This window comes from Sinocyclocheilus grahami, unplaced genomic scaffold (genome assembly GCF_001515645.1).
Source record: "Sinocyclocheilus grahami isolate Dianchi unplaced genomic scaffold, SAMN03320097.WGS_v1.1 scaffold111.1, whole genome shotgun sequence".
In the NCBI taxonomy this organism is placed as follows: Eukaryota; Metazoa; Chordata; class Actinopteri; order Cypriniformes; family Cyprinidae; genus Sinocyclocheilus; species Sinocyclocheilus grahami.
This window is the reverse complement of record NW_015505290.1, coordinates 372,773-399,428: the sequence shown is the minus strand read 5'-3', so window position 1 is coordinate 399,428 and position 26,656 is coordinate 372,773. Positions and strand designations below refer to the sequence as shown.

General features: G+C 38.3%; 1 protein-coding gene across 1 annotated transcript in view; it reads left to right on the top strand.

Annotated features, from left to right (window-relative positions):
* Positions 1-342: 342 nt before the first annotated feature.
* xkr6b (XK, Kell blood group complex subunit-related family, member 6b) overlaps positions 343-26,656 on the top strand; it is a 53,121-nt gene continuing 26,807 nt past the window's right edge. The window contains exon 1 of the mRNA XM_016277352.1: positions 343-1,845. Coding sequence (XP_016132838.1) covers positions 1,289-1,845 — 557 coding nt within the window. The 5' untranslated portion in view covers positions 343-1,288. The remainder of the gene's footprint in view (positions 1,846-26,656) is intronic.

The following is a 26,656-nucleotide window of genomic DNA, read 5'->3' as shown; positions in this document are numbered from 1 at the left end:
TTTATAAAGAATATCTCTTTGGATTTGAGACTTTAGTCTTTGCAACTTTACAGATCTTCTTTATGCACCAAGAGCTTGTAACACTCCAAAGAGAAAGGAAAAATTGAAATCGCATCATATGACCCCTTTAAAATAGCAGACTTGACCTAATTTAAATTAAATTATTTAAATAATTTAAAACATAAAAATTTTCTTAGCAGGTACTTGCCAAATCGATTTTATTTTAACATTAAAATTTAAAAATAATATTTAGTAAATTGCTGAGACAGAACATGAAAAAATGAATGTGTCATTAATCAGAAATATTTGAATGCTGAATGCCAAGATAGATTCAAGTATTTTAAACGGCAGATACAACAGAACGACAAAGAAACAAAATCAATCAATCAATCAGTCCACCCATTCACAACACACTCACAAAGGAATAAGGAAGAGTCAGCTGGCTGCGCGCTTCATGGACAGCACACGCGCGTTCCCATAAGGACAGTTGTCTTGTCACAACAATATTTTCCGCGCCTCATTTTACAGATGTACTCTACCTTTATTGCTACTTTCATCCAGGGAGAGGCTGTTAAGTTTACAAATGTACTGAGCTTTCCTAGTTTTCACAGAAGAGAGTTGTTTGTCACAAGCAGGACAGCACAGATGCGCACCTGACCCCAAACCCGTCGCGCTTGACGCTTCCATCGCTTCGCTCTCTCATTTCGTGAGTGGATCTTGTTGAAATCTCATATAAATGTGTTTATTGCATTATAATAGTCATCTTGATGTCATGATGGCACAGTGGAGAGGAGAAGCATCCTGCATGTGTAGGCTATGTACGCGAAAGTGTTGTTCCACCAGCAAATTTCCACGTGAGCAGCATCTTCTGATGTCCGAAAGGGTTAAGAGCTCGAGCGGCGTGCTCACTCCTACAGCATTACATCACTCAGCGGTCCAGAGGTGCGAACCGAGCACTAGGTGGCATCCTAGATGAGTACGGATCCGCGTCTCTCTTCAGTCGAGACATCCAGTCGGCGGCGGCGGGTGTCTCAGGGAACAGTCCCGCGCTCGCTCCCAAAGACAATGCGCAGGTGACAAGAACCGGCTTCCAGGAGTTCGTCTCTGACCCGTGCCGGCTCGAGAACTAGATCAGCGCTGACTTCGCCGTCCGCAGCGCCGCAGGAGGATGCTCGGCCTCACCCCACAAGTCCATGGCTACCTCATTAGGGGTACTCTGGAGAAACAGGTGTCGGGGAAGTGACGTCACGAGCCTCGGAAACCGGAGGTGTGCGCTTCGGAGAGCAAGATGGCAGCGAAATCCGACGGTCGGGGGGTCGTCGCCGGTTTCGCCCAGCTGCACAACCTGGACGAGACGGTGGGGAGCTGCGAGGACGACCCGCGGCAGAGCAGCTCCTTCCACATCTGCCACTGCTGCAACACCTCGTCGTGCTACTGGGGCTGCCGGAGCGCCTGTCTGCATTACCTCCGGGGCAAGGGGAGAGACGTCAGGCGGCCACCTCACGAGAAGCGCCTGTGGTTGGACTGCCTGTGGATCGTCCTCGCGCTCCTAGTCTTCTTCTGGGACGTGGGCACTGACTTGTGGCTCGCGCTCGACTACTACGTCAAGCAGGACTACCTCTGGTTCGGACTCACACTGTTCTTCGTGCTGGTGCCGTCGGTGCTGGTCCAGATCCTGAGCTTCAGGTGGTTCGTGCAGGATTACACGGGGGGCGGCTTGGGCTCCGTGGAGGGTCTCAGCAGCAGCCTGGGCCCAGGGGTGCACGGCAGGGCCAGATGCTGTCGCATGTCCGTGTGGGTCTGGCAGACGCTCATTCACATCCTTCAGATGGGACAAGTGTGGAGGTAAGCGTCCCGTAGCCCGGTGTAACCCGTGCAGAGCAGAGCGGATGCGAGTCTCGCTCTAAGCGTGCGGGTTTCTCGCAATGATCGTCGTGAGATCTGTGGCATCAGTGTGCGCTGAAAGTACAGTGCGTTACCGAGGTGAGTCTCACAGTGCGTCTCTGAGACCGCTGGCGAGACGGGCATCGGGTTGCTCAGGCTCCCCGGGCCGTGCGTCCCTCAGGAACGACATCCCTCCTTCCTGCGCTCGATATCATTGACACAATTTGCGTTCTTCGATCCTTCGCTCTTTATCATCATAGGTGCAGTGCGTTTTAACGCAGTCAGTACAGTGTGTGCTCTATCAAGTGAGGAATCGTTCTGACGCGTGCGGGGAATATCGTCTGTGACATGTTGTACTTAATGTCTGATCCACTAGAAATGATGCGACAGTTTTTTTTCTGCAGCAGACAGACGCAGTGGCCGCATTCACGTGTGTGTGGAGGCGTTCAGTTTAGCCGGACGATTTAGCTTGATTTCGATGCCATTTATTATTCATGTCTACTCGTGTTCGTGTTTGCTCCTCTTTACACGTTGTGATTATTGCTTAAAGATGAGGCTCTCTGTCATCAGTGGCTCACACTTGTCATGATGTCATCTCTGTAAAGGTGCTCCAGCATCTCACGCGAGCGCGCGCTCTCTCTCTCTACGTGTGTAGAAAAGAAATTCCTTCTCATCTTTCATATAGTCACGATACGGCCGTCTGGATGTATTTACCATAAGAAATGTTAAGTCTTTCTTAAAAGCCAAATGAAACGCTCATTTTGTCGATTACTATAAGTTAAATAATACTCCGGATTGACTCAGGTTTTAAGTTGATTTATATTGTAATATTTATTATACAGTAGGCTACGAAGGCCTAGGGATCGCTGGGATCTAGAACTGACCCCGTAGAATTCTGACGCTGCTATGTAACCAGATACGAGTTAAAAGCTTTTCTTCTCACGCGTCCGTTTAGAATATTAGAATCAATATACGCGAACAGTACCTGAGTGACTGACTTTGCTGAGATTGTGTGCAACCGGTGGACCCTGAACTATCCCATAATGCCACAGGAGCAAGTGTCAGATTCATAAAGTTTAAAAATAAAAAAGGCAGAGAACTGTGAGCTGTGCAGCTAGTTTTTTTTTCTTTTTTGAGTGCTAACCGTACCAAGACATCTGTTGATTGCGAATTTGCGATTAACCTGTACTTTTTTGGTTTATCATAGGTCAAAGTATGTAGTAGAGGTGTAAAGAGTACCTAAAAACCACTGGACCCTGAACTATCCCATAATGCCACAGGAGCAAGTGTCAGATTCATAAAGTTTAAAAATAAAAAAGGCAGAGAACTGTGAGCTGTGCAGCTAGTTTTTTTCTTTTTTGAGTGCTAACCGTACTAAGACATCTGTTGATTGCGAATTTGCGATTAACCTGTACTTTTTGGTTTATCATAGGTCAAAGTATGTAGTAGAGGTGTAAAGAGTACCTAAAAACCATACTTTAGTAAAAGTACAGATACCTTACAGTGAAAATTACTCCACGACACGTTACAAGTCACCAATTCCAAAACAACTTGAGTAAAAGTCTTAGAGTGTCTGATTTTAACAATACTTAAGTATTTTACTTATAGGCTCAAAGATGCACTAGTCAACGAGACATGCCAGTGAAAAACTGTAACGTTGTGGAGAAGCTGCGGAAAACAGGCAGAGGCAAGGATCTATGTGCTGGTATTTCATGGAAAAACTAGAACAAGCAATAAAGCAAAACCCAAAGAGAACAAAGAACAGAATGACTGGCAAACAGCATGCCAGTGGAAAAACTGTAACGTTGCGGAGAAGCTGCGGAAAACAGGCAGAGGCAAGGATCTATGTGCTGGTATTTCATCGAAAAACTAGAACAAACAATAAAGCAAAAACCAAAGAGAACAAAGAACAGAGGGACTGGCAAACAGACAACCACTACTTTCAACAACTCACAAGGAACTAAAGAAAAACTAGGGCTATATATACACAGCCTTGTTGACAGGTTTGGGTGAGTAAGGGCAAAACGCACAAGATGCAGTACTTTCAGTGACCTGTAATATGCAGTATCACGTCTTTTGTAGCAGAAATAAACTGCTGCAGAAAAAGCTAGGTCCATGCAAAATGTAATGTGTAACTGCAACACTCATTTCAAATGTAGTGGAGTAAAGAGTACAGATACTCATTCAAAACTGTAGTGAAGTAAAGAGTAAAAGTAGCTAATATCTTTGATACTCAGTACAACTACAAAGTATCCGAAAAGATACTCAAGTACAGTAACTAATTACATTTACTCCAATACTTTACACCTCTGGTATGGAAGCTATTACACAATTCAAATGTCAAGAATTAAGATCTTCATTAAATTCAGTACAAATATTTGTATAGGCTACAGCTAAAGTGAAAAAGGCAATGTTTAGCTATAGCTACCTGGATGAAAGGCTTTTGCTGTATTTTTATATATATACTGTATATATATATATATATATATATATATATATATATTGGCTCTTTAAAGATGTGACTCAAGTACTCCTGGTAACACAAAACAGTTACTGCTTCATTGTGCAATGAATGCAAAACCTAAATATAATGGAAAGGCAGTTTTGAGGTAGAATGCTCAGTGGTGTATCATCTTAAAAAAGAGCAGCCTAGCTATAAAAGTGCTGGTGGAAATGGGTCTCTTTTGGCTCTTTTTATGACTGTGTGAATAAGGTACTCGTATTTAGATTTATACTCAGACATACATTGAACTACTATTGTAACTGTGTGCGTATTCATATTTTAATGCTCATATTATTGCAGCCGCCAATTCTTATTGCTTTCTATCCAGAAACTTCTGAGGCCACACACTAACTTCACCTCACAAACTGAACCAATGATTTTCTAAGTCACACCATAACATAATTTCTATGTGAAAACAAAAAAAAATCTATAGTGGAATTACACATCTGTCTTTACAACAGCTCCTGACTGTTGGACAGATCCTTTTGCCAAAGACTTTAGAAATTGTGCATTTTAAGAAAGTGCATGAGACATTTCTCAATTGGATGTTTATTTATTCATGCTTGGCACGAGAGCCCGATGATGTCTTTGTTGGCTTCTGTAAATAGTCTGATGCGGCAGCTCCACTGCCAAGACCTCGAGCCTTTCCCAATCGTCTTGACTTGAGAGTCAGTCAGTGCAAGCGTCTTGAAAGATAAATGGGAAATAATGGTCAATTAAGCAGCCTAGGGTACTGGTTGTGTGCTTTGTTTTGCTCTTGGCATAACAATTGCTGTTTACTTGGAGCAACTTTGTGAAAACGAGTACAGCTCAGAATTCTTACTCCCAGCATGATGCCATGTATCAGTACTGTTTAATTTGTAAAATTAAAAATTACTGTACATATTTTTTTAAGGTTCTTGAAATAAATACATCACAATGTCAATAAAAGCACAACCGTTTTCAATGCTGATAATAATAAGAAATGTTTCCTAAGCGGCAAATCGGCTTACTCGAATGATTTCTGACGGATCATGTGACACTGAAGACTGGAGTAATGATGCAGAAAATTCAGCTTTGCCATCCCAGGAATAAATTACGTTTGAAAGTATATTCAAATAAAAAAAGAGTTCTTTAAAATGTAATAATATTTCACAATATTACTGCTTTTTTATTAAATAAATGCAGCCTTGGTGAGCATTAGAGACTTATTTTAAAAATATACAAAAATCTTACTGACCCCAAACTTTTAAACAGTAGTGTGTATATAGGGTTTTTTAAATTGGATTTTGCAGCATGTTTGTAGTCTTTAAAGATAGATTAAATTAATAAAATAAATGAAGAATGATTTTGAGCCCTAGATAAAAATAACATATGTATGGTTTGGTGTTGATGAAGATCTACTTGAGCTTTACACAAATGCCTGGGAAATAATGCAATCCACTCCTTCCCTTCTGTTTTAAGGCACTTCCTCGGTCTCATTTCTTTATGGTGCTGTCTGTGTAAAATCATTGCTTTGCTGCTCTGTCCTCCCCATTCACTAGTTAAAGTCATAATATGTATGCACTTTCCTTTTCTCTCCCTCGCTGCCTGTTTTCCCTTTTACATAAATCTCCACTTGACCTCCATTTCTGTCACGGAAACTGGAGCATCTGTCGTCCTTCCCATTATTGGAGACTTTTCCCCCCTATGTGTGACGTTTAGAGCAGCCCACCCTCCATACTCCATCACCTCTAGGATGCTCACCATCCCCATTCTCTCCTGTTTGCCCTCTCAGTGTCACACCTCACACAGGGGCTCAGGTAGGATATAGTCAGCTACTATACAGTATATAGTGGATGTCTGAGAGTGTTATGTAGTGTTTGTTTTAGACTGAGTGCTTGGAATGGCAGTTTAAATTGGGGTTAAAGTGCACCGACAACTTGTGTCTTGAGGAAATATCATGCAGTAAATGACAAGAAAGCTATTCATTAAAACACAAGGGTCAAAGACATGACACTCATTTTTGTGTCTGCTTTTTAAATGAATAAAAAAAAACATTTAAAATTCAATCCATGGATTGTCTGACTTGAATACACCTCTTCTATAATGAGCGAGGTTTTGTTTTCTGAATTGAGATTTATTTGAATACTTTTTAAGGTCCATAAACTCAAAAATGCCAGGGTGTTACCATTGCCCTGATATCATAATCAAGAAAAAAAAGCCTAATAACATTTTTTTATTACTCAAGTCCCGTGGTCCCTAATAAAACAGACATACAATTTAACATATACTTAAAAAGAGGATATATTATGGAAATAATACACACAGAAGAATATACTTAAGTGCAAACTAAATGTAATATTTTTGGATTCTTAACTGAATGTTATTCACAATTAAATGAAAAGGTATTATAGTTTAAATTTATATTAAATGCAAAAACTTAAGTGTGCTTTTTGCTTTCTTTTTATGTAATTTTGTAATTATTTCTTTGAAATGTAATGCAGAATCTACTGACAATCTACTGGCATTTATGGTAAACTAAAAAGTACATCAATGTAATTTCTTCTGAAAAATGTATGTCATATAAGAATTTTAAAAAAAAAATTTAATATAAATATAATTATATTTAATGATATTTAGAAAAGAATATTTCATGATAATTGTAGAAAATACTTTTTACCAAGTATATTAAACGTTGTTCAGATGTCAAATGGTTAAACCATGACATTTTTAGTCATTAAATTATAACTATTTTTGAAAATATGAAAACAACACAATTTCAAGGAGTAGATTTCTAATACTTGAATTAAACTGGATTTTTTTTCCTCTTCTTTATTGTGGACAATCATTCTGTCATTGACCCACAAACACTCAGATAGACAGATAACCGGGTTTCTAGTGCTGGGTAGTAAAAAGAGGTGGGTAGTCTTTTTAAGCACCTCTTAAGATGCCACTTTATTGTCCGACTGCCTCCTCAAGAGCTTTGTACGAGTAAACGGCCTTACAGTTTAGCGAGTACTGAAGACCCAGCAGCGAGTATGGGCTAATCAATGCGTTACACTGCTGACATGTCCTCAGATGTGCTTACAGTAAACACTACTCGGCTGTTATTCTAGAGAATAGAGAATAATAAAGGCTACAACAAGGATTAATCTGACTTGCAGAAGAACACAACTGGGGTTGCCTGATCCCCGTAATCCCCGAATCAGAGCTGCACACTTCGGAGACACAATACTGAAATATCTGCACCTAACCTGGCACAATCACAGAGGATAAAAGTGTTGGCTTTCTGAAAACACCGGTAAGCTTAAAGTTTAGCGATCTCCACTTCGATATTCTATTTTCAGAAAAGTGTAATTCGTCAAGTATGTGTTTATTTATGGGCCGGAGAACGATTGAGAAGGAAAGAGAGAGATTGTGTATGTATGAATTAGGCCTACCTCGGTTTTTGCCGCGTTTCTCTATTTAATTGCTTCAAAACAGTGATGTTATACCAACTCCTTGCTGATAAAGATAATGCAGCTCTTCAGTGGTGAAGCTATTTTATTGATAAAATTGAGGGCAGCGCTGGGAAGTTTCTGTTGCTGAACGTCTGTGTGTGCGCAGTGCAATCTGTGTGTCTGAATGTGTGCGCGTGAGCTACAGTGAAGACAGCACGTTAGTTTAGATTAATATTTTAACCTAGAGAGTCTGTTAATTTGTGCAATGATAACCTACCAGCAATGTTAATATGATGTTATTAATATATTAGAATGAGTACATTACAATAAAAATTTATTTGAACGAGTACATTATTTATGGGCTTAAAAACAAGATGCAAACAATCCGAATATTGTACTAGGTGGGGATCGAGTGCCCAATGTTAAAATGAAACCTACGCCATTACATATATTGTTTGTTATACTGTAGTACAGTGCAGATGTCAACTGCCCTATAGTATGCAATATTTAATAAACAGCTGCTATACTAAATTCTACTGAGGTGAAATTTAGTGCAGTCCCGCATCGTAACGGGGCCTCTGTAACGTATATATCGTATTGTGACTTTGCTACCGTAACACATCTCTACTACAGTAATGTAGTGCTGATTTCTCCTTGAGATGGTAAAGAGCTCTCAAAGTACATTAGCTAAATTTTTAAGTATTATCAAGATGAAAATTTTAGCTTGACTTTTGGTAATTAAGTTGTACGATTTTTGTTGTTAAACGCTGTGGCAGAATTTTAAAGGGACTCTTCACAGATCATATGCTTAAAAATTCTGTCTTCATCTTGCTACTCGCATATCGCCTGAAATTTGTAAAACATTTTGAAAACAAAAATTGGTGCTTAAACTTCTTTTTTAAAAATAAAATAATATACTATATTATTTTAAATCAATGCAAAATCATTGATTTATTTATATATAGATAGATAGATAGACAGATAGATAGATAGATTATTTTATAGATTTTACACACACACACACACACACACACACACACACACATATCTATCTCTTATCTTATCACTCAATGTGTATGTGATGACAAGACGGATGAGTCCCCTGAGGCCTGAGAAAGAGAGAGAGACAACCATCAGCTTGTGTGCCCACCAGTCAGCCATTAACCATTAGCCATCACACGCTGACCCACAGCTGCCCCTCCACACACACACACACACACTCACACACACACAGGCATACACGTACAGGTATGTAGACCGTTTTGTTCACTGTACCACATTTTTGGGAATCCACGATCCAGAAATAAAACCTTGAGATTCCAATAGCAAAAAGATAATCAGAAATTCTCTTTCAACACAGCTTTCATCCGCTTACATAACTATTTGTACTATGCTTGTAGTAGTCAGTGGGACAGAGGACGGTTTAGGACTGTCCCCACAGTCACCATTTCTATCCTCAGCTTATAAACATAAATCTGCTCATTCGCTATGAGATTGTTAAAATTAGAACATGCAAAGCAAGATTGAACTGTGAGCGGCTTACAACAGAATATTAAATCGTATAGACGACTGAGAGTAGGCCTGTCGCAATAATCAATATATCGACTTATCGTGCAATATATGTACATGACCTCAATCATTTTTGGTGACGCAATATATTGCCCATTATATTTACTTTGCAGCTTCTTGTACATAACGTGGTGTAGTCACGAGGTGCTAGTTCAAATTTAGAAAATGCTTCTACAAAAAAGCTTCATCTGCAGATATGGTCTTGTTTAGGGATCTGTGCCTTTGTGCATACGGATATCTGACTGCTAATTAGTGATTGTGTTTTTCAGCAATACAGTGCACGCTTAATTTACAGAGAAAAGAAGGTCAGGGAAAAATCTGTAGATGGAAAAATCTCCATACAAGTTCTTTGTGCATTTTTCTTTTTTTCTACTTGTTACTTTGCACTTTTTGTTAGAAAATGTTTATTTACTATTTATTCAGGTTTTTAAGGTATCTAATAGTTTGATACTTCATTTCCATGATCTAAATATTCTTAAAAATTAAACGTTTGTTGTCATTTGGAAGTGTGTAGGCCTTCTTGCATTATTATGCTGTTACATTATGATTATATATTCAGTGGCATAAAAAGGGCCTTTAAAATGACAATAATATCGCTTATCGCAATTATTTCTGGGGCAATATATCGTACAACAAAAAGTTGTTATCGTGACAGGCCTAGCTGAGAGTGAGCAGTTTTACATGTTCTACAAGGATCTGGCATTAAATCAGCAAGGAAAAATATTGAATATTTTCATAGCAATCCTGTTATTCAGAGAATCATATCTATGACTGCTGGTATTTCTTCATTATGCAAAAAAACAAAGAAAGACCTCACTCTCTTTGTGACCTGACTGAGATGAGTGTCTGTAAAATGCACTTGATGTAGTGTGTTAAGTGCTGATTTATTTAGCCATGATGAAAGTGTGCTCTTTATACAGCCAGGAAGAAAGAATCTCTGATTATAATTCAGATGATAAGCAGTCTGCTGCAGGCTGTCAGGATAAAAACGAGCAGCTTTATTGCTGTTGTGTTATTGCAGGATTTGTAACAGTCTTATGTCTGTCTGAGCTTGATACCTGCTGTGGAGAGTGTGGAGATGTCTTGATCCAGATCAGTCACCTTTGACCTCAGGGCTGTGTCGATATGGACTGGTTGTGGTTGCATGTATCATGCAAAAAAAAACTTCATTTAGAATCCACATGCTGATGTGCTTTTTCATGTTTATCAAATCACTGTAGAATGAGTGTTTATTACAGTATGACTAATAAAAAACAGATCCACACTATTATCCCTCCTCACTCTCTTTGTGACCTGACTGAGATGAGTGTCTGTAAAATGCACTTGATGTAGTGTGTTAAGTGCTGATTTATTTAGCCATGATGAAAGTGTGCTCTTTATACAGCCAGGAAGAAAGAATCTCTGATTATAATTCAGATGATAAGCAGTCTGCTGCAGGCTGTCAGGATAAAAACGAGCAGCTTTATTGCTGTTGTGTTATTGCAGGATTTGTAACAGTCTTATGTCTGTCTGAGCTTGATACCTGCTGTGGAGAGTGTGGAGATGTCTTGATCCAGATCAGTCACCTTTGACCTCAGTGCTGTGTCGATATGGACTGGTTGTGGTTGCATGTATCATGCAAAAAAAAAACTTCATTTAGAATCCACATGCTGATGTGCTTTTTCATGTTTATCAAATCACTGTAGAATGAGTGTTTATTACAGTATGACTAATAAAAAACAGATCCACACTATTATCCCTCCTCCACCCAACTTTACAGTTGGCACAATAATAGTCACTCAACAGAACAGGTTGCAAAAGTGCAAGTGGTGATGAGAAAGTTACATGATGAACCAAAGCACAAGCAGCTTTTAAATATTAACATAGAAGGTGCACAGTGTCGTTCACACAAACACTGAACACCATCATGGTAACACACACGAAACTGAAATAATACAATAAACATTAATTTAATAACATTAGATGTAATATACAACCCTAACAACTGATAAGAAAAAAATCAGAAGAAAGTTATTTCAACAACAAAAAAACATAAAATTTGAAATGTAATGCAGGGAATTCTAGGAATGTCAATTTGCTATGAATTTCAATTACAATTTCACTGTAAATTATAAGTTCTTTTTCTACTTCCAAAAACGGTATACTACCGTAAAATTACATGTAATGTCCAGTACAGTTTTTCACCGTATATAGTAGGGGAACTTACCTTTAACCATTTAACAGGTTTTTACTGTAGCATTTTTACAGTCTTATACCATTATATATACAGTCATTTTTTACAGTATATTTAAGCAATATCACATGAGCAAAAATGCTACTGATCAGCAGGTGATCTGAAGGCACAACTGTAGGCACAAGACAGTGTGATTGTGAAGTGATATTGCTTTTATGTAAAAGTTCAAACAATAAGCATTTAATATTGAGTAACTCATATTTTAAGCTCAATACTGATGGTTGTTTTGTCTTTTTTTTGTTCTACCAATGAAAATAGTGGAAGCCTCAAGAGAAGTAATTATTGTAGTAGTGGTGTTTCATTCCTAAATGAGTCATTGTTTTAAACAAATCGTTTGATGCGCATGCGAATGCGGGAATCTGGAAACCCAGGCTCATGTGAACTTTGCTGTGTTCAAGTTACATTTTCATCTGTGTCATGTGAAAACAATATTGTAGAAGAACGATATGCTATGTGCTCATGAACTCTTAGCTAAATTTAAAATTTAAAAGAACACAAACTTTAAATCTGGAGTAGATTGCATAATTTTACATTTTGGATGTATTATATGATGAATTATTTTTCTAAAAAAGACGCTGCAGAGTGTGACGTCATATTACGCCATTGCAGTGTCTATTTCACTTAGTCAAAGTCTACTATGACTGTGGCTTAAAGAGTTTCTTCAGTAAGACACTGTTGAAAATACTTGACTAACATTATAACTACAAAAAAGGTGCCATCTTCCATTGGATCTTCCAGTGAATGTATCATGTATCAACAACTTCAACAACTGATGGACAGAACTTAGTCCCACCCTACATTTTTATTTTTTGATAATCTGTACACCACTATATGGGAAAAAAAGATCTGTCAGTGCTTCCGTTACATTGCAACTTTAAGAGCTTTGACTTCTGAGTGACCTCATCTCACTGAAAGCTATACTGAGTCAAGAGACTTGTATTTGAAACGCTCTCCTTCCCCCTGCAATGGGGTGGACTAACCCTTTTTTGATAGCGCATTAAATCTGGACAGTTCCCCTCAGAAGCAATGCCCCCCTGCTAAAACTGACCTAGTTTTAATGGAGAGCATTGCAGTGACCATTCAAACTGATAGTGCTTAAATGCAATGCCCTACAACCATACTCACTGCTCTCCACTCATGTGTATTAACTCATGCCAGAAGCGTCCACTTCCTCTCTTTCCTTTCTTCCCCAGATATCACTGGATCACACTTTTTTTTTTCTAGTGCATCTCTTTTGAGCTCTGTTTTTCTTCCACTCTGTGCATGTGTTGGGGGAGACTTTTTTGTTGTTGAACGTAATCTCACACATTCCCAGATGTTGACATAATGCAGCAGCCAAGGCTGTCAGAGGAAGTCCTCATGCACCAGTGTGTCAAGATTTCTTTCCATGCTAAATCCTTATATGAATAGTAATACTTCATAAGGATAGTTCAGGTCTGTCATCATTTACTCAATGTTGTATGACCTTTTTCTTCTGTGGAACAGAAAATTAGACAATTAGCAGAATGTCTGAGCTTCTTTTTTTCCTTAAAATGAAAATGAGTGTGGCTGTCAAGCTTAAAAAATGGAGAAATAAATCAAATAAAAGCATATTCTTAGTCTCATGAAGCCTTACGATGTATTTGTAGGGGGAACAGACTTAAAAAATGTAAGAGTTATTCATTTTATTGACAGATGACAGACACTATTCACATGCAGCTTTAAATATTTTCTTTTTGTTCCAGTGAAGAAAGAAAATGATACAGGTTCAGTGTTGTTATTGTTAATTAAAACTTAAACTTTTAAAAATCACTTCATTCATTTAAAGCTGAAAAAAAGAAAGAAAAGTTTAAGTAAATAAACACTAATAAAGATGAAAAAGCTCAAAACTGAAATGAAACTGAAATAATACTAAAATAACACTGTATGGGTTTCAGAAGGCATGTGAGTGAGGAACATAATTATCATTTTTGGGTGAACTTTATGTAATAATCTTCATAAAATCTCAGTTATACTCCACTTCTCACACAATACCTACTGAAAATCACCCATGAGTGTGAAGATTGCCGTCAGGAGACTATTTACTTAACCTTAATACTTGCTGCTATGACACCTCCTCCACTTCTTCCACCTCCTCTTTCTTTCTCCTTTTTTGTTTTCCTGTCAAACGAGCATGCAGACACTTACACCTACAAACTCTCATCCCGTGTTTTATTCCTCACTGCCTTCACTCTCCCCCTCCCTGTGCTTGTTTCTAGCGGGTGCTGTGAGGCGATGACGGTTGTATTAGCAGTCGATTGCGAGGTCACTCTCGCTCAGCTCCACTGAGACACAGCGGTACAGCAGAGGGGCAAAGCAGAAACAAGAGCAACGAACAGAGAGAAAGAGATATCCAACAACAGACAGCTGAGTTTTCTCATTGTTAGTATTGTTTTTCATTACTTCTTGTTGACCAATTTTAGCACACAGATAATTTAATTTGATAATTGGGTCAGTTCCTACCGATTAATTTATTCAAAAATTCTATGATGAGCAGATTTGAAATTTCTGAATTAAAATACATTTTGATCAATTAATGGGGGTGCAAGAGGTCAAAAATGCTTCTGTTATTATTTCCTACTGGGAAAAATGATAAAACAGGAAATTATGTCATTGAGAGGACCCTGCAGCAGAATATACGTATATATATTCTGTTTTCAGTTTAATGTTTAATTTTAGTTAAAGTTTTAGTAACTTTGTTGTATGTTTTTGTAATTTTTATTAGTGTTTGTTGTTTTTTCAAGATGTAAGGAAAATATGCTGTAACATTACTTTTTTTTATCTGACCCGGGATTTTGTAGGTCAGTGAATAAATTCATGGAGAAATACTATGTAATAATAGTCCATCCAGTGTCGAGATTTTCAATTCAAATACAAAAGGGATCCATCTTCCGGCTCTAATTCAGCTTTTATTTTAATGAACTGAAAGTGCAGATGGAGATACACAGTATTAGACAATTCCCTTGCTGCAAGCTATTTCATAAAACAATGGGGACAAAATCAGCTGTGACAAAGTCCCCACCGTAAATGACAGTTATGGTAGGAGAACATCTGGGAGGTCTCCTGACATATCTTTTGGGAATCCTATAACTGCACACAAATGCAACATCTTTGGTTGAAGAAACAGCATGAAAATGAGATTCCAATCCAAGAAGACTGACCTGTCTGTGCTGCCCCATGTAAGGAAAGCTGTGTTAGGGATTCCCCTCATCACTAACGCAGGCCTCTGCTCAACGTGATTCACATCGAGGTGCCAATCACGGCATCAGAGACAGCGAGGCACCCAGAGCTGGCTGTGCGAGGACACAGTCTGTTAATCCTACACTATGAATAGACTGATGAGAAACCTCCCATTCCGCTGGATCCTTTGGGGAAAAAATTTGAGCCGGAGTTTATGGGCTGTTGAATGTTTGCAATACGTATTGGACAGATGGTGCAGTTGGGTTGACAGTGGGGCACCTCGTCCTAGTTGAGAATTTCAATTCCCACAAGATCGGTAAAAACTGCTGTTCCAATTCACAATACCTCTTTTACGGGTGCATTGACATCCATAGGACATCGTTGTGCACACACGTGTTATACCAGAGGCATCATGGACCAATTTTACTGAGGCAATTCTGGATCACTTGGTGCTCTAGTTCAGATAAGACATGAAGAAAAAATAAACTTTTTTCAACACTAAAATAATAATGTGCATTTTTGTTTTAAAAAATGGATTCAACATAATATTGAATAATTAATATATTACAATATTTTGAATTAGATTTTATTTTTATATTTTCCATTTTAACAGTTTTTGTTGTTTTTTGTCATTTACACACACACACACATATTTAAAATGTCTGCATAGTTATTATTATTTTTATTTATTAACTTTAGTTTGTTTAGAAGTTTTTTTCATGGTTTTAGTTTTAAAGAGCACCTATTATGCAAAATTCACTTTTACATGTTGTTTGAACATAATTGTGTGTTGGCAGTGTGTGTGATAAAAATCCACAAATTCCTGCTTTTTAATCCCCATAAATAATAAGCAGAGTCTCGGAACAAGCCGTTTGCAGAATCAGGCTCCAGCCACTCCACCCACAACTGTTGACGGACAGTGCCGTATTAGCAGAGACCCCGCCCTGAGTAAGCCGCACACAATTATTCATTCAAGAGCAGTGAGTGATTTTCTGTTTTTATTTTATTGTTTGGGTCATATTAACAGTGTAGTCAGCAGTATAGGTACTGTATATTACACTGCTGTCACTTAATAGACAGATCTAATATTATATGTATATTATAATATACAGTCAGCTCCATATATATTTGGACACTGACAAAATTTTCATAATTTCGGCTCTGTATGCCACTAGAACAGGATTAAAAATCAAACAATCAAGATTAAATTGAAGTGCAGACTTTAAGCTTTTATTCAAGGGGTTGAACAAAAATATAACATAAAATGCTTAGGAATTACAACAATTTTTATACAGTCCCCCCATTTTCAGGGGCTCAAATGTAATTGGACAAATAAATATAATCATAAATAAAATGTTCATTTTTAATATTTGGTTTAGAATCCTATGCAGGCAATGACTGCCTTAAAGGGATAGTTCGCCCAAAAATGAAAATTTTATGTTTATCTGCTTACCCCCAGGGCTTCCAAGACTTTCGGTTTCTTCAGTAGAACACAAACGAAGATTTTTAACTCAAACTGTTGCAGTCTGTCAGTCATATAATGGAAGTGAATGGGAATCATGGCTTTGAGAGTCAAAAAAACATACACAGACAAAACCAAATTAAACCCTGCGGCTCGTAACGATACATTGATGTGTAAAGACACAAAACGATCGGTCTGTGCAAGAAACTGAACAGTATTTATATAGTTTTTTACCTCTGATTCACCGCAATGTCCGAACTGTCCTAATTGAGATTGTAGAGTGTCAATGGTCCATTTGAGAGATAATGGTAATGAGGTAATGCACTTATAAGTCTACAATCTGTCGTAAAGCAAGAAGAAGAAGACGACGCGTCACACGCCGGCTGAAGAAGAAGACGCGAACACGCTCGGGACAGTTCGGACATTGTGGTGAATCAGAGGTAAAAAACGATATAAATACTGTTCAGTTTCTTGCACAGACAGATCGTTTTGTGTCTTTACACATCAATGTATCGTCACGAGACGCAGGGTTTAATTTGGTTTTGTTTGCGTATGTTTTTTTTTTTTACTCTCAAAGCCGTGATTCCCATTCACCTCCATTATAAGACTGACAGACTGCAACGGTTTGAGTTAAAAAATCTTTGTTTGTGTTCTACTGAAGAAACAAAGTCACCTACATCTTGGATGCCCTGGGGGTAAGCAGATAAACATCAAATTTTCATTTTTGGGTGAACTATGCCTTTAAGTCTGGAAATCATGGACATCACCAGAGCCTGGGTTTCCTCCTTTGTGATGCTTTGCCAGGCCTTTACTGCAGCTGACTTCAGTTGTTGTTTGTTTGTGGGTCTTTCTGCCTTTAGTTTTGTCTTCAGCAAATGAAATGCATGCTCAAGCGGGTTGAGATCAGGAGATTGACTTGGCCATTGCAGAATATTCAAGCTGTTTCATGGCACTCAGCGGGTGTTGCATGCATTCGTCCAAAAGCAGTTAAATAAAAATCGCCCATCCATAAAAACCGTGTCTCACACGGCTCCGGGGGGTGAACAAAGGCCTTCTGTAGCGAATCGATGCGTTTTTGTAAGAAAAATATCCACATTCAAAACGTAATAATCACTTTAATGTAGCTTGTGCTCACTGTTGTACACTGGAAGCAGTTCCGGGGGAATGACCTATAAGGTCAGCGCTGCGCATATATAAGTCAAATACACCTAGCATGAGCTGTTCAGAGCCTTCTCCATACTTTTTTGTTCCCGTCATTCTGGTACAGGTTGATCTTAATTTCAGCTGCCCAAAGAATGCTTTTCCAGAACTGGTCTGGCTTTTTCTAATCTGAAAGTCTAATCTTGCCTTGTATGCACTTTGTGGTCAACCCTCTGTATTTGCTCCACTGTTGTCCTCCGTGGACATCCAGACCTTTTTTATGTTGCTGAGCTCACCAGTGCATTCTTTTTTTCACAGAATCTCCCAAACTGTTGATTTGGCAACTCTGAATGTTCCTGCTATCTCTCTGATGGATTTGTTTTGTTTTTGAAGCCTAACAATTGTCTGTTTCACTTGTATGGAGAGCTCCTTTGTGGGTTCACAGCAACAGCTTCCAAATGCAAATGGCACACTTAGAATCAACTCCAGACTTTTTACCTGCTTTCTTGGTGTAGAAATAACGAAAGAATAACCCACATCTGTCCATGAAACAGCTTTTGAGTCAATTATCCAAATACTTGTGGTCCCTTGAAAAAGAGATCTTGTAAAAAGGAGCATAATAGGTGCCCTTTAACATTATCAATAGTAACATATTACTTATCAGACACTTACACATACAGTACAAATATTCTTGGACCTGATTGGACAGATCAAATTCAGACATGTAAATGGATGGATTCTACCATACTTTATAAAGCCTTTTTTAACCTCAAATAATTGTGATATGTAACTTACTTAAACTCTCAGGAGACACGTGCCCCCTCAGTCTGAATGGGCATGAGGTGTGTACTGTACGTGCTCCACCTCTGCACTGAGAGAGAAAAAGGCATGAAATATTCCCACCGGGAATACTCTAGAACTGTGCTCATCATGGTTACTATACTTTCACACGAGGCCCCTCTGAGGCTGTGGCAGACTGTTTGTATGGCCCCAGGCTGTGCGGGGTGCTGCTATATCTCTGAAAACATCACACTCTGCACTCTAATGGAGACATACAGCGAGATTGAGAAGGAGAGGGAGGGAAAAATGGGGAGAGGAGAGAAACGGGGAGTTGACTGTAATGGAACTGAATTAAATTGAGGGCAATACAAAATTAAACTGAGTTACAGTAAACTGAATCAAGGCATAAAAATAAACTGTTTATTTTCCTCTCTTGTTCATCTTTTGTTGGATGCTCTCTCCACTGTTCCTCTGTCATCAAATGTTTGTTTAAAAGTTACTCACTAGAGTGGATTACAAAGCAACATCAGGATGTATAGTATAACATGGTAAATCTGTGGTAAAGCTGACTGAAATCAGCAAAATAAACTGGTGATTTGTCAAAACTGTCGTGTCGCATTCAGAAAATGTTTTAAACAATTTTCTAAGTTCAATTCAAAAACATCACAATGATCCACAAGTAATCCACATAATTGCAAATGATCCATCCAGTCTGTCAATTAACATCAATGTAAAGAAAAAAGCTGTGTTTCTAAGAAACAAATCCATCAAGGCGTTTTAACTTTAAACTGTCTCTTCTGACCAAAATACCAGTCCATAATCCATAATAACACTTCCTCTAATGATCCCCTGTTGTCCTTTCACATCAAAATCCATCAACATATTTGTTTAAAACCGTTTTCATTTGTAAACAGTGCTTGATCTGTTCATATTTCTCTCCTGATTCAGACCAGACAACTTTTTTTCACTGAAGAAAGCAATAATATGGATGGAAGACTCTGGTTTGAAGTTGAAAATATCTTAATGATGGATCTTTTTCTTACAAACACACAGCTTTTTGCTTCACAAGGCATTAACTGATGTACTTTAGTTGTGTGGATTACTTGTTGATTATTGTGATGTTTCTATCAGCTGTATTTGTGACGGCACCCATTCACTACATAGGATCCATTGTTGAGTAAGTGACGTAATGCTAAATTTCTCCAAATCTGTGCTGATGAAGAAACAAAAGATCTACATCTTGGATGGCCTGAGGTCTGATTCATTTTTGGGTGAACTATTTCTTTAAATGTAATCTTTAGCAAATCTCAGAATGAATATCCATCCAATATCATTCTGTTTCATTTTCTAATCTAGCCATGCTTCTGTACTTGCTACTTGAGCAAGCATGCTTGTGTCTATCTGTTTGACAGCTAACACTGAACATTGTCAGTTTATGCAAGCATCTGTGATGAGGATCTCGCTCTCTCTCTCTCCCTTTGTCTCTCTTGTCTTTGTTTCTCTCCCTTTGTTGCTGCTTTAAACCCCCTCACACAAATGCACATCATATGGGAATGGGTGCCGACACATGTGTATGCAAATTTGCTGACATACACACCAAATACAGACCAGGGACCAAAAAAACAGACTACTGAGACTATGGCTACGTCTACATTAAAGGGATAGTTCAAATTCTGTTTGAATTTTGTAATTCAAAATAAAAATTAAAACTAGCCCATAAATTACTCAACCTCAAGTCATCCTAGGTGTATATGACTTATATATGCGCAGCGCTGACCTCATACGTCATCCGCCCGGAACTGCTTCCAGTGTACAACAGTGAGCACAAGCTACATTGAAGTGATTATTACGTTTTGAATGTGGATATCTTTCTTACAAAAATGCATCGATTCGCTACAGAAGGCCTTTGTTCACCCCCCGGAGCCATGTGAGACACTTTTTTTTATGGATGGGCGATTTTTATTTAACTGCTTTTGGACAAATGCATGCAACACCCGACTGAGTGCCATGAAACAGCTTGAAAGATCAAAGACAATTTTTTATATAACTCCGACTGGATTCGTCTGAAAGAAGAAAGTCATATACACCTATAGGATGACTTGAGGGTGAGTAATTTATGGGCTAATTTTTATTTTTGGGTGAACTAACCCTTTAATCTGAAAACATTTGAATCTTTTTTTTTCTGTGTTTTGGCCTTCTGTTAACACTGAGACACCATTTTTGTGCTGTGAAAACAGGTTTTGAAGATTCTCTCCCAAATGGATAAATTTTAAAAAGCCATTTTAACATTATAGTGTGGACTGAGAGGTATTTGAAAATGATTATGCTTGCTTTGTACACTCTGATATTACATTCCTGAAAAAATTTAGAATATTTACTTGACATTTTAAAAATATTATTATTGTAAAAGCTTGAAATAGATTTTTTTCCCTTTTTTAATCCAAAAAAGTTATTTTTACTGGCAGCATTTGAATTAAATTTTGATACTCAGTTTTACGTTTGTTCTCAAACCCCACTGAATATTTGTATTCTTACACATTTTTGAGGATTTTATGGTTTGTGATTGTTACTTCTGTTTTAAATGGTGAAATGAAAGCAGCTATAATCTGTTTACAAATAGACCATGTTTTTGATCATTTACGATTAGCAATCTTATTAAAGCAGCTGTTCTGAACTGTACAGCATTCAAGCATCTGTTTCCATCCACGTTTCATTCACCCCCCCACCCACAATACATCCATCATGCCACCAACTGCCTGCGGTGGAGGTGACACCAAAACTTTGATCAGGGGAAAAAAAAAAATGTTCTGCTTCTCACATGCACGGCATGCTCTGGAGCTCTGAGTTTTCCCGCCTCTCCCCTGCTCCAGAAAGGTCTCCATCCAGGTGTCCAGCAGAGATACCCCTCAGAAAGTGTTTGAGGGTGATTGTCAGGGATGAGTGCTTAAGCCTGTGTGGAGGAGGAGTACGTGGACTGTATTTTCTGCCTACTGTTGGCGTCAGCGACTTTTTCCTGCTCAAAGCTGAGGCGCTGGTTTTCCAGGACTTGTCTTCTTCAATTTGTTCTCAATGTGTCACTCTGACGTTTTTAGTTTTTTTCTGAAGTAGAATGCTTCAGGGACTCGCCTGCTCGCCGGAATGTGCAGTGCTTGAAACAAGTCAAGATCAGGAATGATAGCAGTCTAAAGTTTCCATCGAGGATCTCTTTATTTGAGAAAAGTGAGGAAAACCTCCCAGTCAAGGCTGTGACTCACTCAGCTTCTCTGGAGTGATAACACATCCTGATTTAATAATAAAAAAAAAAACTTGGATAGTAGTATTTTCTGATCAATCAAGGCTCACTGAGGGTGTGTGTGTGTGTGTGTATGAGGGGCAGTTTGCCTGCATAGACGCATGATTTGATTGACATTTGAGGTTTTAGTAGTTTGTTAATAATGTTCTTTCTCACACATATCTGCCCTAGTTTTTCTCTTTGTTCATCCCTTCCTCCATTCTCTTCTACACTCCACTGTTGTCTCTATAAAAAATGAGGGCTGTCAATCGATTGAAGATTGTAATCAAATTAATTGTGGTATTTCAGTTAATTATTCAAATTAACAACACATAGGAATATTTGCTGAGAAAAGACCTCACACAAAGATAAAAATGTTCCATTATTCCGGCAGATCAGTAAAGCCTTTAAATTGACAAAAAGTTGCTTTGTTTTATTTCCATTTCATTGAACATAAGTTTTTCACTTGCCTACAGCATATAAATCCATTCATTGTGTTTGAGGTTGACTGAGAGGCTGTTCACATGCATGGACATTTTTTCAGTCTAATGTTTTTCAGTGTCTCACGCCATGAGCACTGTGTTTTTATGAATACTGTGTGTCAAGTTTAATAATAGTGAGTCAGTCTACTTCTGTTGCACTCTGTTTTTCAACATAAGAACACATCACATGTCCTGTTTATTGGACAAGCGCATTGCCTGCAATAGCAGCTATAGGGCTGCAAAAATCGTGAAGGTGGCACTTCAAGCTAGAATTTATCCAGTGGTAGGAAAAATCCTTATAAACAGGGAGCATATTTAATTAGATATGATCTTTTAATCATGTTGCTTTTTAAAGAACAAGTCACAGAAAATGAATGCAGATTTGAAAGAACCAAAAATTATTGCCAAGAGACTGCAAGAGTTAACAAACTATATTTAAAACATCTGCAATAATGAATAAAATACACAAAAATACATAGTCATATTTTATTTGGTGCCAGGAAGGAGAATTTATTTATCCTTTTTTCTGTTACTTGGGAAAAGTGGATTTCTTTTTGCTGTTGCATTACTCTTTCAGTAATAATGCAGAAACTTCAAAATTCAAAATGACTTAAAATTAATTTTCTCCATAAATTAGCCTTGCGTGTACATTTCATGCAAAAGCAACACATTTTGGTGTATTTATTACTTCTATTTATATACAGTCAGTAAATATAACTATCTATTTTAAGTTCAAAGCTACAGTTTGGGTTTGCTTGTAGATTTATTTTAATGTAAATGTGATTCACCTCATGTAAATTAGATTTTATAATGAGCAAGTTTGAAATAATTCACACAGTCACACACTCCCAGTAATCACTTTTATAGTTTATGGCTATGATTAAAAGAAATACTCAATGTATTAACCTCAAAAAACACTTTTTATATAGAGCCACAGCCGTTACGCAGCAGAAACACTGTCAGTGTCAAAGCACAAAGGGAATCTGCTACACTGCTGTTTTGCTGCCATGTGTGCAATGTGGGCTTATTGTGCATTTAGTGCATTGCATAACAGAAGTAATAAAATCAATAATGTGTTTTTTATCATGGAACATGTGCCAATAATGACCCTAAGCACACAGCTAAAATAACGAAGGAGTGGCTTCACAACAACTCTGTGACTGTTCTTGAATGGCCCAGCCAGAGCCCTGACTTAAACCCAATTGAGCATCTCTGGAGAGACCTAAAAATGGCTGTCCACCAACGTTTACCATCCAACCTGACAGAACTGGAGAGGATCTGCAAGGAGGAATGGCAGAGGATCCCCAAATCCAGGTGTGAAAAACTTGTTGCATCTTTCCCAAAAAGACTCATGGCTGTATTAGATCAAAAGGGTGCTTCTACTAAATACTGAGCAAAGGGTCTGAATACTTAGGACCATCTGATATTTCAGTTTTTCTTTTTTAATAAATCTGCAAAAATGTCAACAATTCTGTGTTTTTCTGTCAATATGGGGTGCTGTGTGTACATTAATGAGGAAAACAAATTAACTTAAATGATTTTAGCAAATGGCTGCAATATAACAAAGAGTGAAAAATTTAAGGGGGTCTGAATACTTTCCGTACCCACTGTATATATATTTTAATAGCCACCCACTTGAGTCGGTCTGACCCCAGCATGACCCAACTTATTTCCAAGCCAGACACACACAATGGCGTAAACACCAGGCTAGTAAACAGGCAAACTGTGTTAAATAGACCCAGACAGAAATGTATTTGTTTGTGTAGTGAGGTGAAATTGGCTGTCAATGCACGTTCGGATAGGCACACGCACACACACCCGCGCAAAGCTGCCGATGTGACTCACTGTGAATCATAGGCCACCATGTAGGTGGACAAGCCAGCAGGAAATTATAATGTAATCCACCTCAAAATAGTGGGAGCAGTAAATATACGATGTGATGACCTGTTAAGACCTTTTCCTGCTGCCGCTGGGATCCTTTCCCCGGGGAGCAAGCGCAAATCCTCTGCGTATCTTTGTATGAACACCTGACCCGTAACGTCTGTGTTCTACTATTAGTAAGTGTTGCTGATATAATACATCTGTCTGCGTGACTCACACAGCGAACACTAAGATGGCCAGTCTGTGAGTGGAATCATAATGTTTTGACAGGGAGCGTGTTTGGCGCACGCTCACTTCTTTTAAGCTGGAACAGAAAGGGGTTGACTAACGGAGTTGGACGTGGGTGATTGATGATCAAGAAGGCTTTGTCACCGCTGTTTACTTGACCTTTTCCTCCTTCTCTCTACTTCATTTTCTGTTTCTCTCTTTCCTTCTATCTGTATTGATGTTCATTAAACTGTGTTTTCTAGTCACTATAGCCCCTCACCCTATAACCCCTATTTCTTCTTATTTTATGTATTTTTCCTCTCTCTCATTATTTGTTCCTTTCTACCTGTTTCACTTGCTTTGTCTTTGTAACTCCAGGCTTTTTTTTTTGCACCTGTATTAAAGACCCCATTAAATCAATTTGTATGCCTTTCAAGTGTGTTAGCTTTAAGCTGATCTGTATGCTAATGTACCTAACTATATTTACCAACATACTAATTAAAAATGTTCAAAGATTTACAGACAAAAATTATTAATGGCTTATCCTGAACTACTGACTAGCAGCTAGCAGGTAACAAATCATGTCCATGACTGTGCTAAAGGCACACGAACGTCCTGTTTCAGTAGGGAAAAAGTTACCACAGGAAAGAAAATTGCACTGGTATTGTCTTATGGGTGATGAAACATCTTGTTTTTTTGTTTGTTTTTTTGGGTGATGCAATCACAAGTGGTCAAAACCTGATGATAGTTGGGAAACATGAGATAAAAACATTTGCTAAAGCAACCATACCATTTTAGCTGGCTTCTACGAGTCTTTGAGATCTTGTTTTGTGCCGTGTGTTTCACAGGACTTGTACACAAGCGCCCCACTTCGCAAGTGCAGTGCTGTACCGGGTGAGCTTCTGAGCAAGTTTACCTCATCAGAAAAGCCATAGATATAGAGCTGGTTATACGATGCAAATGCCAAAATGCGTCAGTTTACAAAACATGCACTATGGTAAAAGTCTCTTGAGGTCATAACATATATTGTGCCATCCATGCAAAAATAAGTCCTAAGAACAACAAAGGATCCTGCTAAAGGTGCTTCAAAAGGTTCTTCAAGCGATGCCATAGAAGAACCATTTCTGGTTCCACAAAGAACCATTCAGTCAAAGGTTCTTTAAAGAACCATCTCTTTCTTACCTTTTTATAATCTGAAGAACCTTCTTTCGCCCCAAAGAACCTTTTGTGAAACAGAAAGGTCCTTCAGATGTTAAAGGTTCTTTATGGAACCATTTAGACAAAAAGGTTCTTCTATGGCATCGTGAAGCACCTTTATTTTTAAGAGTGTAGTGCTCATAGATATAGAGTAAAAGGGTTTACACTGTGTTCATGTCTATTTCTGTAGGTATCCATCTCTGTCTCTGTGAGTGTCTATAAATATCTATTATAAGTATCTCTGTCTGTATGAGTGTTCAACACTGAAGGATCTTTTTGTGAATTAAATGAAAACTCCACAGTCCTTGAATCTCAGTCATTCAGAGGTGTGTGTGAGAGAGAGAGAGAGAGTTAGAGCGCTTGTATGTGTGAATGTGTCACATTAGCAGTGAGATATTGTCAGATTATTAGTGATCCACGGGATACAACAATGCAAATGGCTCCAAATGGCTCAAAACAATAGGCTGCCCCGCCCACTGTGTGAAATGGTTCTTTTGTATTGCAAACATGATACTTGACTCTGAACAGCTGCTAATCATTATTCTTTTGTCTATAATATTCTGACCATTGGTACCCGTCTCACACCTAGATACACCATCATTGCATCTTTGTTGTGATTAGGGCATACGCGCGAGTGTTGCGACACATGTTTACATTAATCTACACCCCGCCTTCAGCAGCGCGGGGGTGTTGGAATGTTCGAAATCAGTATACCGTTGCTCAGCCTTTTCGAACTTATTTTTGTCCCCAAATGAAGAACGAAAACTAACTTCGTTTGAAGTAGATAGAGACCTTTACATGTAAAAACAAACATAAGCACAATACAGGTGGCTTTCACCATAACCATTACTATTGTGAAAATTTGTTAGTACAAACAAATTTATACCAATCTGGAGTGCCGCAGGAATGATGCATTTTTGTAGGCCAACTTAGAAGTTAACATCACCTTGGCCATAGCAATAGGATTTTTCCATTGATTTTTGGATAATTGCGAAAAAAATCAACTAAATTTTCTGATTCTTATACAATTCTAAGCTAAAGTTGGTCTCTTTATTTAAAATCTACAGAATACCCATGTTTTGAAGCATGGCAGCTGGATTGAGCTGGTCTAAGCTGGTCCATGGCTGGTCATGAGCTGGTTTAAACTGGTCCTGAGCAGGAGCTATAGTTGCTCAACCTGCTTAGGACCAGCACATGACCAGCTTAAACCAGCTCATGACCAGCTAAGGACCAACTAAGGACCAGCTTAAACCAGCTTCCATGCTTCAAAACATACCTGACCAGCAAATGCTGTTTTTTTCAACAGGGTAGTTTGCAAGAGCATTATTATAAACACACTCAGGCTGTAAAAAAGGGACAAGTGAGTAGATGAGTTTTCCTGTTCGGTGTGATGAGGTTTAATTGATTTGTTCCTGACAACCTCTGTAGTCCCATTTAGCCACTTTTTA